General features: G+C 37.0%; 1 protein-coding gene across 1 annotated transcript; it reads right to left on the bottom strand.

The window, feature by feature from the left end:
• Nucleotides 1-8221: 8221 nt before the first annotated feature.
• Nucleotides 8222-15079, bottom strand: CCT2 (chaperonin containing TCP1 subunit 2). The gene is made up of 10 exons (XM_034969366.2): nucleotides 14954-15079; nucleotides 14645-14818; nucleotides 14207-14342; nucleotides 13364-13583; nucleotides 12775-12913; nucleotides 12095-12303; nucleotides 11393-11567; nucleotides 10965-11142; nucleotides 10206-10409; nucleotides 8222-9738 (listed from the first exon to the last, which is right to left on the bottom strand). The coding sequence occupies exons 1-10, from the start codon at nucleotides 14954-14956 to the stop codon at nucleotides 9566-9568; spliced, it is 1611 nt and encodes a 536-aa protein (XP_034825257.1). The 5' UTR covers nucleotides 14957-15079; the 3' UTR covers nucleotides 8222-9565.
• Nucleotides 15080-15462: the final 383 nt, after the last annotated feature.

Genomic DNA, 15462 nt, shown 5'->3' with positions numbered 1-15462 from the left:
CTATAAACTCAAAACTGACCAAGCGAAATTAAAGCTTGATTACCCCGCACAATACAAAGAAATACGATTATAACTAGTTACCTACTAAGATAGGTAGGTAGCTATTTCATTCCGTATAAAAGTAATTATCTCCCAAATCCCTGGCCGATTCCGGTGTTTAAGAAAGATAAACGAGAGAAAATCCGATCTATTCGTTCCATCCCGGAAAGTTAGTTTCATTACAGTTGCCTGATAATTATCGCCTGACTTGGCCATCTACTTGATTTGGCTCAATTAAAATAGTACCTACTCAGATGCAATAAATAAAAAAAATATACGTAATCAATTTATAATAAGCACTAGGTAGGTACTTACCTACTTACATAATAAGCTAAATATCAGTGTGATACAGACATGGACTAACGGAAGACACGGACGATAAGGGTTCTTTGTTTTACTACGGACCCCAAAATGACAAAATACTATACCTATAGAAATAAGCACCTACCTAAAATTTGCCATCTTTAACTGATAGCTACATCCAGTGCTGAGCATAGATCTTCTGCTAGGAAGTAGGAACTGCCCCCCGATTGTGTAAGAAAAACTTATTCATCGTTATCGTAATTGTCAACAAATTCTGCCCTTTGATTAATTGGTTGATTCGCTGTTTACATTTTTTCACAGCCAATCAAAGGGCAGAATTTGTTGACGATTACGATAACGATGAAAATGTTATTCCTACACAATTAGGGGGCTGGTCTTATATTAGCGCCCCTTGGGCCTTAAATCCAACCATGTTGAGGCTCACCCTTCCGGTACGAGATCGCCATTCAAGCAACTTGGAACCCCAACGTCTACCTATCCTTCTATGTGCCCTGTCCATTGCCTGTACGAGTATAATCTACCTAACCTATTAGTTAAGTATATAGGTACCCTATGCATGTACTTATACCAGCGGGTATGGGTACGTTGAGCTATAATAGTTTATTGATAAGATCTAAATACGAAATGGGTCATAGTTAACAGAATAATAATGACTCCAATTAGTTTGTAGTTAGTGAGGTAAATAGCGACATGAAAGCTCCGCTAAGGTTACGTAAATAAGCATTAATAGCAAGTCGTAACCAAACAACGTGCAATTAAAGCCACTAAGTATAAGCAGATATGTATGTCAAATGCTATTTCTAATAAAAACTATCGCATGACTGCAAAATATTATCGTGGTAAGTAGGTACCTACCTATTGATAAGAACTAGCACAGTAGAGATTAGAGAGACACAGTAGCCCGACGCGCGACGCCTTTGATCTCGTGGTATCAAGTCACAGAGAATTCAAACATTGCGGGTACCCGCCTTCTGATGAGTGAGTCGTGTTTATTTGTTCTTCCAAGGAAAAAATCTGTTAAAAATAGTTAGAACGCAAATTTTTAATTTCAAATAGTGTTTATAGTTTACACAGTGTAACATAATGTCAATGAAACAATAAATTCAATGTAATACGCAGTAATTAAGACAATACAGTGCCTTCAGTTGCATACATCATAGTCCGGTCAAATTAGCCTGAAAAATAGTGTAAGGCCTAATAGTCTCTTTACGAATAGATCATTATATAAACAACAGATACGTACATAAAGTGATACTTCAAGGATGGAGTGCAGTGCTTGTAAGGGCCCACTAAAAAATGATTTACATTTGTTATGTAATGGCTGTCAAGGTAAGTTCGATTATGACTGCCTGGGGATAAATACCGAGCAATATTCGTCACTGACGAGAGACTACAAGAAAGTTTGGCTATGTCCCACCTGTAAGACTGGGACACGCCGCAAGAAAATTCGTGATGACACTCCTGTAAAAAGTAGTCCCCCTACATCGCCTAAGATAGACTTTTTAATGAATATGTCCCTTGACCAAGATAGCCAGTGTGCGTCACCTGTAAATATTGAAACAACACAAAGCGGGGAACAGACGCAACAGGTAACATTGAACAGTATTAGTGCATTGTTTGATCAAAAATTAAGCACGTCTTTTTCGTCTGGCATTGCCAACCTGAAAGATACCCTAATGAAAGAAATTAGAGATCAAATTAGCTCTGAAATCAAATCGGTTGTATCGAGTATTAAGGAGGAATTTGTCACTACAACTAATACTCTTAGAATAGAACAAAACAATATTAAGTCGGAAATAGGAAAATTAGATAAGAAATTAACAAATCTCTCCTTAAACATTAGGACGGAACTGAATAACCTACAGACTGCCTCCTCCGGATTAAAAAGTGAATTAAACGACACTATCGAAAAATTATCACATGAAAACTCTCATAACTACTCTAAATTGCAAAGCAGACAGGATCATGTGGAAAAAGAGATCGATGATCTTAGGGCATCCATCCAATTTACTTCTCAACAGTATGATGACTTGAAAGCTGGCTCGAGTTCTTCAACCAGTAACTCCAAAAGAATTGACTCACTGAACGAAGAACTTTCTTCGACAAAAAATAAGTTGCACGAGCTACAAAGTGAACTTGATGACCAACAGCAACGGGACCGCTTCCTAAATATCGAAATCGTCGGCTTACCGGAACGAAAAAACGAAAACCTTGCTAAGCTTGTAATAGATATGTCAGAGTATATAAACGCCCCTATTACATTTCAGGATATTGATCATATTCACAGAGTTCAGCCACGCCAACAGTTAGACGGGCGGTCTAGAGTTGTCGTGTGTAAATTAAGGTCGCGAGTCGCAAAAAGTAATATATTAGCGGGATTTCGGAAAGCGCGCGGCCTAAATACGGAGAACATCGGCATTGACGGACCTGCAGTCAAAATCTTCATACGTGAACATTTGACATCAAAAAACAAAGATTTATACAAGGAAACCCGCCGAGCTTGCGATCAGAGGGGCTTTAAGTACTGTTGGATAAAAAACTGCAAAATCTTAGTGAGAAAAAACGACAATTGTCCTTTTTTTCAAGTAAATACAGTAGAAGACTTAAAAAAGATAAAATGATTAGAATATTAATTAGGTATTTAGCTAGTATATATCTTAAAATTATTTGTTTCATTTTAGAACTGTATTTCAGTTTAATTGGAAGCACACTCATCACACTATTTCAATACACACACCCAATCACACTATTCTGTTTATCATTATGTAAGAAAAATATATACCATCGTTCCCACACCTTTACACTAATTAACTCAGTCGCTTTTATCATACGAGTAACATTTGTCAATATTAATAATATACTCGCGGTGCACATTAAGCTAACCAGCACAGTTAATATCTCATATTACGTCTATTTTTCAAATAAGTTTCTTAATTTCCTGAATATAAAATCCAAACATATTCTAGTAGATATTTTTTACATTCCAATTTTCAAACTATTTTGTTAATATTATTTTGGTATACTTAATTATATCTCAAAATGGATAGGACTGGATTAAAAATTTATTACCAGAATGTTCGTGGTATAAGAACAAAAACAAATGACCTATACAGAAATATTTTACTATATGACTACGACGTAATAGTATTAACCGAAACCTGGCTAACGGTTAGTATTGGAGACAGGGAATTTTGCGATTTAAGATATGACTTATTCAGACATGACAGGGACCTCTCAGCTTCTAATAAATCAATCGGAGGCGGTGTCGTGATATGCGTAAAACGAAGTTTAAATGCTACTGTATTGGACCTCAAGTCATCATGCCGCGCATTAGATGCGGTATCGATAAGTATTCCATCGCGTTCTTTACACTCAAAGAAAGATCTGCATATTCTTGCAACGTACATACCTGGGAATACGAACACTCAATCAAATCTACTCGAGGAACTCCTACTGTCGATTCATGAACATAACAATAAAATGGAAAATAGTAACTTTATGATTGTAGGGGATTTTAATATGCCCTTCATACAATGGTCTACGAATGGGCCTTCTTTCATGAATAAAGGGTCTCAGAAAGTACAAGAAGCAGGCATTAAACTAATTCAATACTTAAATTTGATGGGGTTAACGCAACAATCGTTTTTTTAAAAATTCACATAATAATATTTTGGATCTTGTGTTCTCAAATATTTCTTTAGAATTATCTCTCGAGCTATCTCCTTTGCTAAAAAAAGATGATTTCCATCCGGTTTTATTAATCGAAGTACCTATTTCATCAACCAAACCATTAAAAAATGATCCTCATCTAAAATTTAAATTTCAAAAGGCAAACTATGACGTCATAGTGAACCATTTGATGACGATTCCATGGGGTGCATGCCTTAATAAGGGTTCTTTGGACGAGGCGGTTGATTGTTTCTACGAAAATATTTACGAAAGTATCTTTAGGTTTGTACCCTTAGTGGTGACGAGAAGGAGAGATGTGTATCCAAAGTGGTACAGTGAATCACTTGTAAAAATTATACAAGAAAAATCCAAGGTCCATAGACGTTGGAAAAAATTTCAAGACCCCTTGGACTACCAGGAATTTTCCAGGTTGAGAAAGAGAGCACGCGATGTAGAATCCGAATGCTACAATAAATATACTGAGCTAACCGAATATTGCTTAAAAAAAGATTCAAAGTGTTTTTGGTCATATATAAAATCCAAGCGTAACACTACCAATTTACCGAGAAAGCTAGTTTATAAAAATGTCGAATCCATTAGTAATAAGGATCACGCGGCTCAGTTTAACAAATTCTTTTACAACGTTTTTTCTCAGCCACTTAAGGAATATCCTTCTTTGGAGCTCAGACCTCCAACAAACTCTAGTACGTCGCATATTCATTCCCTCAAAGTTGATATTAACGAAATTTCAAAAAGTATAGGCCAGCTCGATACATCTAAAAGCGCGGGAAGTGACAACATATCACCTTACTTTATTAAACACGCAGGTAAGGCTCTCATTACACCTTTAAGTATTATTTTCAATAGGTCAATAGCAGAAGGATCCTTTCCGTCTAAGTGGAAAGAAGCTCACATTGTTCCAATATATAAAAAGGGCAACAAAAGTCACGAAGAAAAATATCGCCCTGTTTCCATCTTAAACGTATTTGGCAAAATGCTCGAAAAAATTGTATATGGTTCAATATATCCCATTATTACAAAGGCGATCCCAACTGAACAACACGGTTTTTTAAAAGGGCGATCTACATTATCCAATTTAATAACATTTACCGAAGACATACTGTCCTCAATGGATAACCGCGTACAGGTTGACGTGATCTACACTGATTTTGAAAAAGCGTTCGACCGTGTGGATCACGTCATCCTGTTAAGGAAATTGGAGTATCTGGGTATACACGGAGATCTTCTGAGGTGGGTTAAATCGTACCTGACTAATCGTTCTCAAGCTGTTGTTGTTGGTGGCTGTAAATCCGATTTTTGTGAGATCCCCTCTGGAGTTCCACAAGGCTCGCATCTGGGTCCTTTATTTTATAACATATATTTGTACGACATTGATAAATGTTTTTTTAACTCAAAGTTTTTAATGTACGCTGACGATACTAAAATATACTTAGGCATTAATAGCGTGGATGATTGTGAGAAATTACAGAGTGACCTTAATAGACTTTCTCGCTATTACAAAGAAAATAGAATACAAGTTAATATAAGTAAATGTCAGCATATAAGTTTTACGAGAAATAAAAGTCCAATACAATTTAATTACACAATCGATGGTCAAACTATCTCCAAAATTGATAAGGTACGGGATTTGGGAGTTATACTGGACAATAAAATGTCATTCAATCCTCATATTGAAACAATCACTAACAAAGCTTTCTCTATGCTTGGCTTTGTTTTAAGAACCTGTAAGCCCTTCAAGAAAATAAGCACACTTAAGACTATTTATTCTGCATATGTGCGTAGCAACTTAGAATATTGTAGTAACATTTGGTCACCTTGCTATATAAAACCTATTGAAGCAATAGAGAGGATACAGCGCAAGTTTATTAAACATTTAAACTTTCGTACATACTTTGAGTCACCAGACTATAAGGAAAGCTGTAAACACTATAAAATACAAACCTGTGGGCAAAGGAGGCAAATAGCGGACATGTTAGTGCTATATGATATTATAAACGCTAAAATTGATAGTCCGAATCTTTTATCCAAAATTAAATTAGTTGCACCCCCCAAACGTACTCGTCATACATCACTACTCCGTGTGCCTTTTAAAAGGAAAAATTACTCCCAAAACTCTGCTATTACTAGAATGACACGCACCTATAACAAACATTATTCCGATATTGACCTTTTCCGCTATTCTAAAAAGACATATAAGCGACACATTTCACAATTTCACTAATAACTATTTTACTTTATTTTATTTAAACGTAACATACTTAACTTCACATACATGGACGCGTAATTAACGCTACACATACACTGAACACACACACACGACTCACACACACACACACACACACACACACACACACACACACACACACACACACACACACTTTATATTTGTTTCATAATTTACTTGTTTTTTTTTTCCTTTTTAATCTAGGCTTCCAAGGATACTATGTTTTTATTTCCTTCATACACTTAGTTTTGATATAATGTCATGTACTTAGCCAATAATTGTTATTTTTTTTTTTTTTTTGTTCCTCTGTATGAAATAATTTTAACTCACTCTTATATATTGTTAATTTTTCGAGAAAATCTATAATTGGCCATACTTCTGTAATTAGCATTTAAGAAACTTATTGCATTATTTCGCTGTTGATTTTCCTATAATAAATAAAATAAAATAAAAATAAAATAAACTCAAGAGTACCTACGCATATAGGTACAAGGTTTTGCATGAAAACAAAATCGTAAAATGTTTTCGGGGGACAGGGTAGCATGTTTGAGGCGTCAGTAGGGCAAAAGAGCTAGAGCAGACTAGCAGATTCTTCATCAAAAATAATTTAAAAAACTGGCCAAGTGCGTGTCAGACTCGCACACCGCGGATTCTAAAATGATTTCTAAAAGACTGCTAGCGCTTTATTTTCTCACTATACTAATACTACCACAGAGTAAACATAGTACTAAGTATTATTATAATATTGTGCTAATACTTAGGTAAGTACTTATAGACCGTGACAGGTTGAGATGGCAATCGGGGTATGAGGAGGGGGACGCCCCGCACGTCAAACGCGCTCGCTCGCACTAAGTTAGAGCGGTGGCTGTGCGGATGTGCAGGGCGTTCCATCCCCGATTGCTATTTCAACCTGTCACATACCTATCTAGTGTCTAGAAAATTTTGTAACGATTTTCTTTATATTTTTCTTGATATTATGGGTAAAAAGATAAAAACGTTCACAAAATAAATACGAAAAGGTTCAGATAAGGCTAACGCTATTATTGTAGGGATATAAAACAGTGCAAAGGGTAAATCAAATAATGAAGGTAAATTGCATTATCGTCCCAGATTCATATAACTGAAAATTTGTGACGAAAAATCCGATTTGTTTCAACTTGTTTGTAAAGTACGTAAAGTATATAAAGTACCTACCTACCTACGCAAATTTACACAATATAAGTCCGTTCGAAATAACTCCTCACGCGCCATTTTAACTCTATGGGTCAGCTGTCATGTAAAAAGCAGTTCACTTTAAAAAAAAGGAATAAAATCGTACTTTTGACATGAAATTTGACACTAAGTTAAAATGATGCGTGAGGAGTCATTTTTTACGCATTTACCTACCTGAGAAATTTTGATGATTTTCTAGATTCGATTTTATGTCACCAGCTTTTGCTCGCGACTTCGTCCGTACCTTATATAAATAGTATATATAGTAGTAAAGTAGGTTTCTATGTTACTTCTGGATAAAGGAGGTTTCCCGTTGGAAAACTACTCCATTCGCCATTGCGAAAGAATTATTAAAATCGGTTAAGCAATTTCAGAGTTACTATTTTACTCCCTTAGGAGTTGAATTTTCAAAAATATTTTCTTAGCAGATGTCTATGTCTTGCCTTATATTTCAAAGTCTTTTCACTTGGGAGTAGGTAAATCATCTTACATGTAATAAGCCCGCGGCCTCGACGATAGCGGTGAGCGGGGCGGGATCGGAGCGATAATACAAATTATAATTTGTAGCGCCGGTCGCAATCTCATCCAATGACCGCAGCCCATCGATGCCGCAGCCACTGTCCTTCCGGGCAGCATAACAAATGCGTATCGAATTGCTCTCGCCACCGCTCCCGTCCCCGCCTCCCGCTGTCGTCGAGGCCGCGGCTTAATAGTTAAAAATAAAACAGCGAATTAGTAAATTATTTAAAATTTATTAAATTTGTTAATACATTTTAAAATTAAGGCATCTTCGACCTAGCTAAACTAAATACATTAAACACTTCTGTGTGATAATCCTGCTAGCAATACTAAAATTAACAGATACTTCCATTGTCGCCTACAATACGTTCACAAATTAAAGTACTGGTACGCCGTACGCTCAAACTTTGTATACATTTTATGCAGCAAGTATACATACTAGGTAAATATTCATAACACTATAATGGAAATAAAAATGCAAACCGTATAATTAATGAAGCAAAATAAGATACAATTATAATAAAAGTGTCTGAAGAAATGGCCACGCGCGTACATTGGTTTGGAAACCTTCATTCAAAAATATAAAGTGGTATAATTATGGTTGAACATTTTTACTATTAAAAAGTAATGTTTTCTTTCAAATCACACCACCAAGTGCAGAAAAAATAAATATGCGAAATTCATGTAGTGATTACAATCATTGTAAAAAACAAATATAGTCCGTACAAAATGAGTTCTCATGCGCCGTTTTAACTCTGTGTCAACTGTCATGTCAAAAGTGTTCTTTAGACATGACATGACGCAAAGTTAAAATGGCATGTGAGAACTTATTTTGTACGCATTTTACCCGTTTATACATGATCATTATAGTGATACCAGCATAGCATCAGGAACATATTAGTTAGCATAGTAATTTATAGTATCTACCAATTACCATAGATGAAGATAGACTTCCTATGGTTTTAGATCACTGTGGCCAATCAAATTGACTTTTCTATGATTTTTAAACACTTTAAAAAAATCGTTTGATACAGTTCTATAGCAAATCATATACGATACTTTTATCATCGACAATTAGCGGTTTTTTTTAGAGAATCACTGCGATTGATCGCTGTTTTAAAATCTCGAGTTTAGTAGTTGCTTTGACTAGCGTTGTCGGTGTGGTCATTGCGCAACTTCCGATATAAGCCACCAAGTAAACAAAAGTTTTTCACCTGTTTTATTTATGCAGTTGCCTCAAATATTTGGCCTGAAATAGAGATATTATGTCAAGCTAGGGTCATTTATAACTTTCCAAATAATCATAATTTTATTATATTTATTATATTTGTTGTCGAGCATAAATAATGAAGAGATAAATCGTTACTTAGCTTAGATTTAGAACAACGAATAATAGAACAATGGATGTATTAAGTTTGTATGGAGAAGCGCGTATGAAGTGTAACCTAACAAGTTCAACTGCAAATCTGAACTTTCGAAAAGCAATCGCTGATGCTAATAGTATGGTGTACACGTATGTGGAGGCTCGTGGGCCTTAATGGTTATATTAGTAAACAATTAGCAAGGGCGACGGTCAGGCCCGCGCCTACGCGGCGCCGCCTTCAGGATGTTGTCAACGCGCAGTATCATCTCCGCGGCCTCCGCAGCAGACAACAACACTTGACGCTTCACAACGTAGGACTCTGTGATGCCGAGGGTCTTCATGTCGCCCACGCGCCCGTTATCCATGTCTAAAGAGGAAAAAATACTCATAACGACGTCCACTACTTATTTATTGATTTACGTTTCAGACTAACCTAAAAAGTTGGTCAAGTGCGAGTCGGACTCGTTTTCCGTATCATCGTACAACACTTTATTTTATTAACTTTTCAATTGTCATGGCAACTATTTTGAATTTTCTAAAGCAACACATTCTGTGAAAATTTCGACTCCCTACCTATTACGGTTTATAAGACACAGCCCGCTGATAGACAGAGACGGAAGGACAGCGGAGACACGTTCATGTATACTCCACTACATAAATCCTGAACTAGAGGTACTAACTCAGGCGATCAGCAGACGTCCAAGTTTGTTGTCTAGCTATCGTAGCCCGCATTGTCGGCGAGCACAAAGGTCAGCCACGTTGTAGGCGAGCGCAGAGGTCAGCCTCGTTGTCTGCGAGCGCAGGGGTCAGTCTGCGCAGTGCCACACCACTCACCGAGTCCCATAGTGTTCTCTCCCTGTGCGTGATGCGCCCGCAGTCTCGCGATGAGCTCTGCGCTGTCGTAGCCCGCGTTGTCGGCGACCGCGGAGGGCAGTCTGCGCAGCGCCACGGCGAACGCCTCTGTCGCAAGGGCTTCCTTGCCGGCAGTTCGCGCTGCCACTTTGGACACTGCATCCGCCATCAACATCTCGCTCGCACCTAAGGATGTGTATGAATATAATTTATTGGATATAACAATAAAATCATTAACTCGTAATATACGCCGCCGCGCGTATCTACAAATGGAACTGCGGGCAAGTCAAACTAGTAACATACATATAACAAACTCATCATCGTTGAAATAATGAGAACTACCATTCGCCATAGGTACCTTGGCGCGCTTGGCCTATGTGTGCCACATGCGCGTATAAGAAGTACCATAGATGAATGGTGCGTCGTGTGTGAAGTGCTCCGCCTCGTGGATAACCTGCTGCGTGGCGTCGCTGATGAGAACTGGTTTCAGTTTGACAAGCTGCATGGTACGTCATATAAAGTCTACAGGTGTGGCCAGGCAAGCCCAACCAGTTAAAAAAAACACAACCGCTAAAGATGACCTTTCACTTCGTGTCATGCAAGGAGCCAGAGCGCTCATTTTTTATGACCTGCTGCGTAGCCCCAAGGATGGCAACTGCTATTTGCCATACCTCCCTGGTAGTATGGTTACAGTTTGACAAGATGGGGCCGGACAAGCCAAAGCAGTTACAACAAACTCACCACCGCCAAAGATGACCTTGGGCTCCTTCACAGTAGCGGCGAGCACGCACAGCGCGTCGTGCAAGGAGCGCTCCGCCTCGTCGATGACCTGCTGCGTGGCGCCGCGGATGACGATGGTGCACGCCGAGCCTAACTCCACACCCGAGAACCGGATCAGGCATTCATCACCAATTAGCACCTAAAACGTTTATTCAACACTATCAACGACTTCAAGACTAGTAACGGACCGCCATATTTTTTAAATTATTTAAATAATATTTTTTTTGACACATTTTAAAATTTTTGTCAATCCCGAAACCCGGAATTTAGTGAATACTGAAATTTTTGGAACTAAAAAGGCATGGGATCGCGAGATTTGAGATGCCAGGATCGAATTTTCTAATAGTACATATTACCTAATACGTAATACATACTCAACAACTACTTACTTGTTCAATGAGTTTGCAATGTCCAAGTTTTACTTTATCAGGAGAATCGAACGTGGAAACGATTTCGCCACCAGTTACCAGCGCTAGACGTTCGATTCCATCAAAATCGGCATGTTCAATGGCCATGACACCAGCGTCCGCGAATAACTGCTCAGGGTAATTGTAGATGAGCTGCCTATAAAAATAATAAGACACTTGAAAATAAAGCTATTAAATATACACCACAAATTTTTAATTACCATTATTTTAATCTGCCTAGTCAGAATTCAACACAACATATTTTATGTAAAAAAAATTAATTATGTGTCCTAAATATACATAAAAATTACCAACGATTGTTCAAATAATATAACGTCAGTAGTCATCATGATCAATCACTGGCTCAATACAGAGCACGGGGTCTCCTCAGAATCTACCATGCTGGCTAAGTGAGAATTGTGCAGACTTCATACGAAATTACTTTTCTTACACTTACTTTGACTTTTTCTTACACTTTAGGAAAATCTTTTTTTTCCTTCATCGGACAAGTGAAAATTGCTTAAAACGCATGTAACTCCGAAAAACTAGAAGTGTGTGCCGGGATCCGACCTCCGACCTCCCGATTAGGATTAGATTACGGCTTAACCACTAAGCTATCACAGCTTGATCTTATTAATAAACCTATAAGTGTTAAATAAATCACTTTAATGAATGAGCACTCACCTATTGATAAATACATTGCATTTGTGTGCAAGGATTTGGTTAACCTTATCCTTCATCTTTTCTTTTTCAGCCACTTCGAGCTCTGCAATCTTAGCCATAGAGTCCACTTTGATTGTTGAGCCAAACACTTTGATCTTGTCAGTGTCCATGGGAGTATTGGCTATCAGAATATTCGCATTTTCCAATCTTTTGGGTTGATGGACTCCAACCTAAAAAAAAGTTTATGTTTTATACTTGTCTAAACACATAAAAGACTTGAAATTTCTATTTGTAGGTTCCTATTACCTCATAGGCTTACTAAGAAAGGATTTTTAGAAATTCCACCCCTAAATAGGAGGTGAAAGTTTGTATGAAAGTCAGTCATTTTTCAAGTTATGTCTGTGAAAATTGGTATTTGAGCTTCTGATTAAAAATAAAGAAATACATATTATTGAATTGTTACACATTTTTATTTTTAGTTATAACAGTTAGTTTTAACTAACTCGGGCGACTCCCCGTCTTACAGTTCTATAAGTTCTTAAGTATGGGTTGCCTGGAAGAGATCACTTTAGTGATAAGGTCGCCCTTTGTTTTTTAAGTGTATCCTGTATTCTTACACTCTGTAAATCTATTAACAATAAAGTTATTTTAAATTAAATTAAATTAAATTTTTTTTAAAAGTTAAATGGCAAAGACAGTACCTTTTTGTTGAGAAGAAATCCTTCATCCAAGAATGATTCTTCTAAGAGTCCACCAGAAATTTTGATTATTTGGATTGCTTTAAGGTTCCCTGAACCTTTTAATCGGAGTACTGCATCTACAGCTAACTTGGTAAAATGTCTGAAAAAAAATGTAATGCAGTGCAATAATTGTAATAGGTCACTTAAGAAATGAATACTGATAAGAAAATAAACTAAATATAGCAATGGTAAGTCTACAAGAAGAAAACCATATACAAAATCTCAGGTTTCTCAAACCATCAGTGGTTAAGTTGTATGATGATATTTCAATCAGTCAGTTATCCTTTTGAATGTATTGATAGATATTTTTAAAAAAAATATTAGGGTAAAGCCACAGCCACATCTGGGTGTTATGGACGCAGGATGCGAGAGAGTCCACAACGTGAATCTATACATTCACACCTACTTAACTGTTGTTGTTGCATAGGTATGTGGTGAGGTTTCAGCTTCATAGATGCCTTAGTCTCACAGGTTTGGATGATGCTTAACCTTAATATTCACTCATTTTTTTACAAAGAAAACAGAGTGAAATATTTCAAACAAAACTCACTCTTTGTGGTTTGACAGAATTTTAGAACTCAATGTGGTACGAGCAATGTTCTCCAAGTCAGTCCTCAGTGCTGCTTCGTTCATGTTCTTCTGGTGATCAAAGCTGGCTTCGGCGAGAGCATATTTGGCAGCTTCCACAGATATCCTCCACCCCGCGATTATTGTCTGGGGGTGGAGCTTTTGCTCAATTAACTTCTCTGCCTCCCTAAGCAACTCAGCAGCTGCCAAATAAAAACCACAATTATTAGTTGTTTATTCAAATGAACCTGGATTAGGGTCATTCTACATCTAAAATTACCCTAATCCAGCTAGGTATGACTTTTTCTAGTGGAAACTAATCATAAAATGAGAAATACCAGTCCAATACATAACTGCATAGTCAGAAGACTGAATGCATGATTATAAATACTTAACACAGAAGAAAAAAGTTTTTTTATTGGAATCCAAGTTAGCCTATGACTGTGATTCAACCTGGTGGCAAGTGATGCAGTTTAATGAAGGCGGTGGTGCTATGGGTGTGGCAGTTTTTGCTACACCCATAGCACTAAAATTTATTAGTGCTACACCATACTGGAATACTGCATGTGAGAGATGCAGTATTTATTTCTTTTAACAAATTTCGACTGTTACATGGTTGCCTGTCGGAGATCGCTTCAAAGCTATAAGGCTGCCAAATTGTACTACTATTTTTGTTGTGTAATGTTTTACTTTGTGTTTCTTTATAATATGGCGAACAATAAAGTATATTTCAATTTCAATTCCATTTTCAATTCAATTTCAAATAATGAGTATCTGGAAACTTAGTATCTGGAAAAAAATATATAAATCACAAGCAATAACTTACCTAAGACTGTAACTGATGTTGTACCATCACCAACTTCTTCATCCTGGACCTTAGACATATCTACCAGGATCTTAGCAGCTGGGTTGTCAATGCCAATTGATTTTAGAATAGTAGCACCATCATTTGTGACTTCAACCTGGAACATTACATACATGTACGTACTTACAATAATTTAGTACACAAACTTTGGTGATTGGAACCATAGTAAAGAAACCTCATGAATTTTAGAATTCTGCCTAACCAAGTCAAATTTATCCCACTAAACGAAACTGCATCAGATGGGACTTACTTACCAATGCATTCTCTGAGCTTTTACTACCAAGATGGCTCAAAAAGACTAGAACATAAGAGTCATATAGCCCATAAATGGGATATAACATAGTTAAATAATATAGGTTTCCAGTTCAATTATTAAAAGTTTGAAAGTATTAAACAAACCTGTCCAGAATTTCTACCCATAGAAACTAATATTTTGTCCATGCCTTTTGGTCCAAGAGTGCTTTTCACAAGATCACCGATAGCAATAGCTCCAATGAAACTGGACATCCGAGCTATCTCGGCCTTTTCTTCTTCGGCCTCATTCTTTAAAATCCTGATGGGGTTGAGTGAAACCTGCGAGTAAAACAGCAATAAAATAAGAAAATGTGCACATGTGCGGCCCCACAAACTCTATGAAAATTGTTACATTGAAATTTTGCTTAGTATAAAACTGAATGACTTAGAACATAAATTAACTAAGTCGCTTACCATTTTAGAAGTACTTATTAATGTTTTTATAGAGTTAAAAGAATTCAATGAAAAATAACCAAAGTATTAGCCAAAATTTCAATTTCTTGAACTCGTTCACACTTCACTTCACCTCACAGTCACACCATAGAGTAGGATTATGTTCACAGTTCACACTTCACACACCATAGAGTAATTGTACAATGTGACAAGCACATAGAGTAAGCGTCCCCGTCACAGATATGTCCAGATTTGCAACTAGCGTGGCCCCCTCAGTCCCTCTCGCTCAAGCAGATTTTCTTACTTGTGAAATGTCATTCCTTCTACACTTCACGTTGTTTGTCAAATACTCATGTACAAATGCATTTTGACAAACAAAAAAAAGTGGCCATGGTGATAAGGACAAAGCATAATCATTTTGTCACGTTCTAACAAGAGCTAAAATGCATCTCGCTCTAACAGTAAGTGTCACAATAGGGCTACTTCTAACAGTCCTTATTCTGAGGTCCCCGTAAACGGAGTTCGGAGTT

This window comes from Maniola hyperantus, chromosome 6 (assembly GCF_902806685.2).
Source record: "Maniola hyperantus chromosome 6, iAphHyp1.2, whole genome shotgun sequence".
Taxonomy (NCBI): domain Eukaryota; kingdom Metazoa; phylum Arthropoda; class Insecta; order Lepidoptera; family Nymphalidae; genus Maniola; species Maniola hyperantus.
This window is presented reverse-complemented; position numbering and strand designations above follow the sequence as displayed.

What these genes read in the sequence shown, in the direction of transcription:
- CCT2 (XM_034969366.2), bottom strand. An exon ending in GATTTCTTCTCAACAAAAAG is followed by an intron (nt 12,304 to 12,774) that starts GTACTGTCTTTG and finishes ACTTTTTTTTAG; the next exon opens with GTTGGAGTCCATCAACCCAA. An exon ending in ATTGCAAACTCATTGAACAA is followed by an intron (nt 11,143 to 11,392) that starts GTAAGTAGTTGT and finishes TAAACGTTTTAG; the next exon opens with GTGCTAATTGGTGATGAATG.